This window comes from Sorex araneus, chromosome 6 (assembly GCF_027595985.1).
Source record: "Sorex araneus isolate mSorAra2 chromosome 6, mSorAra2.pri, whole genome shotgun sequence".
Taxonomy (NCBI): Eukaryota; Metazoa; Chordata; class Mammalia; order Eulipotyphla; family Soricidae; genus Sorex; species Sorex araneus.
In genome coordinates, this window is record NC_073307.1 from 87686414 (window position 1) to 87688965 (window position 2552).

At 56.8% G+C, this 2552-nt stretch overlaps 1 protein-coding gene across 1 annotated transcript in view; it reads right to left on the minus strand.

Moving 5' to 3' along the window:
- Nucleotides 1-403: 403 nt before the first annotated feature.
- Nucleotides 404-2552, minus strand: part of VWF (von Willebrand factor) — a 172446-nt gene continuing 170297 nt past the window's right edge. Inside the window, 1 exon segment of the mRNA XM_055143591.1 lies at nucleotides 404-631. Coding sequence (XP_054999566.1) covers nucleotides 443-631 — 189 coding nt within the window. The 3' untranslated portion in view covers nucleotides 404-442.

A 2552-nucleotide genomic window follows, 5' to 3' on the forward strand; every position in this document is an offset into this window, starting at 1 on the left:
ACAACCACATACACAACCACACACACAAGCATATGCATACACAAAATCACACACACAACCACACACAGTCACACACACAACCACATACACAAGACCACACACAAATACACATAACCACACAACCACACATACAACCACACACAACCACACACACATACAACCACACAGACAAGCATACACACAAGCACACACATACACAAAACCACACACACAACCACACACACAAAAGCACACACATGACCACACAACCACACACAGCCACACACACAAAACCACACACACATACAACCACACACAATACAACCACACACACACATACCACCACCACCAGGCTGTTGCAGAAGAGCGCGGCCTTTATTGGGGGCCCAGCAGGCCCACGAGAAGGGGCGTGCAGGGGGGCCAAGCGGCGCCCTGAGGGGGCAGCGCGTCCGGGGCGCGGGGCTCACTTGCTGCACTTCCGGGGGCTGCACCTGCACTGCAGCGCGTTGAGGACCTCGTGGTAGACGACGGAGCCGTTGGCGCAGCGCAGGGGCACGCGCAGGGGCTCGGTGCGCGCGGGCGAGCAGCAGGAGCACTGGTCCTGCACGTCCTCCGTGTCGATGGAGTACACGGCCTTGCTGGCACACTTGCCCTGCCGGGGAGCAGCGTCAGCCCCCGCCCGCCTGGGCGCCCCCCGCCCACCTGCAGGCCTGTCTCCGTCCGGCCCCCTCCCCCGCCGTGCCCGCGCCCGGGGCCTCAGAGGAACCCCGCAGCCCCTTCAAAGGGTTGCTGGGTCCCTGGGCTCCTTCTCTGTTGCGAAGGTCCCTGGTTGCCCGGCCTCCCGGCCCTGCTCTCCCTGGCCTTGGAGGGCTGGTCAGTGGTGGGGATCAGCCACAAGTGTGGGGGGGCGGAGGGTAGAGAGGAGGTAAGGTGAGAAGGAGCCAGCGTGGCAATCACAGTTAGAAAGGATCACGCGGACGGGAACTGAGTGTTAAAAGCAGGTAAAGGGAGATACCGGGCAACCTTTCGATATCTATACTGCAAGCCCTAAGGCACAAAAGGGGAGGGAGAGAGACAGTCAGACAGAGGGAGAGAGAGAGAGAGAGAGGGAGAGAGAGAGACAGACAGACAGACAGACAGAGACAGAGAAAGGGGGAGAGAGAGAGGGAGAGAGAGAGGGAGGGATAGAGGGAGAGAGAGAGAGAGGGGGGGAGAAAGTGCGTGCCTGCCACAGAGGCAGGCTGTGTGTGGGGGGGGATGATGGGAGGGAACCTGGGGACACGGGTGCAGGGAAATGTACACTCGTGGAGTGATGGGTGTTGGAGCACTGTGGGACTGAAATTTAATCATGACCAGCTTTGTAAGGGTCTCTCACAGTGCTTCATTTAAAAAAATTTTTTTTAAAAAAAGGTTCCTAGTTGTTCAAAATAAATAAATAAATAAAATGCCGGACTGGTGCGCTAGCTCAGAGGGCTGCACATGTGCTTTGCGTGCAGGAGGCCCGGGTTTGGTCCCTGGTGACATATGGCCCCTGAGCACTGCTGGGAGAAGCCCCCCAAGCTCAGGGCCAGTTGTAGCCCCTGAGCACTTTCAGGTGTAGCCTAAAAATAATAAGGAAAAGGAAGCTTTGAGGCAGGGGGGAGCTCAGCAGTGCAACACTTTTTTTTTTTTAATCTGTGAGGTCCTGGGTTTGATCCCTGGCACAGATGGAAGAGGAACAGCAGGAGGAAGAGGATAAGGAGGAGGAGAAAGAGGGAGGAGGAGGAGGAAGAGGAGGGGGAAGAGGAGGAGGAAGAGGAGGAGGAGAAAGGAGGAGGAAGAGGAGGAGGAAAAGGAAGAGAAGGAAGAGGAGGAGGAAGAGGAGGAGGAGAAGGAGGAGGAGAAGAAGGGGATGAGAAGAAGGGGAAGAGAAGGAAGAGGGGGAAGGGAGGAGGAGGAAGAAGAGAGAAGTGGAGGAGGAAGAAGAGGGGAGGAGGAGGAAGAGGAAGAAAAGGAGGAAGAGGAGGAGGAAGAGGAGGAAGAGGAGGAGGAAGAGGAGAAAGAGGAGAAGAAGGAAGAGGGGAGGGAAAGGAGGAGGAGGAAGAGGAGGAGGAAGAGAAGGAGAGGAAGAGAAGGAGGAAGAGGGAGAAGGGAGGAGGAGGAAGAAGAGGAAGAGGGGGAGAAGGAGGAGGAGGAGGAAGAGGAGGAGGAGGAAGAGGAGGAGGAGGAGGAAGAGGAGGAGGAAGAACAGGAGGAAGAGAAGGAGGAGGAAGAGGAGGAGGAGAGGATAAGGAGGAGTAAGAAGAGGAGGAGGAGGAGGAGAAAAAAGAAGAGGAGGAGGAGGAGGAGGAAAAAGAGAAGGAGGGAAAAAGTACTTCTACTTCCACTTCTTTTTCCTGTGTATTTCCCGGCCCTTTAGGCAGCACGGAGAAGCGGACAGCCAAGGACGCCCTCCCCCCATGCCCGCTAGCAGGCCCTTCTCGCGCCCCGCCCCTCACCTGGCAGTAACGAATGTCGACCTCCACTTCCGACTTACAGCTGTCCACCTTGACGTACTGCAGCCTGGCAGTGATGTCCTTGCACTCGGGTTCCTC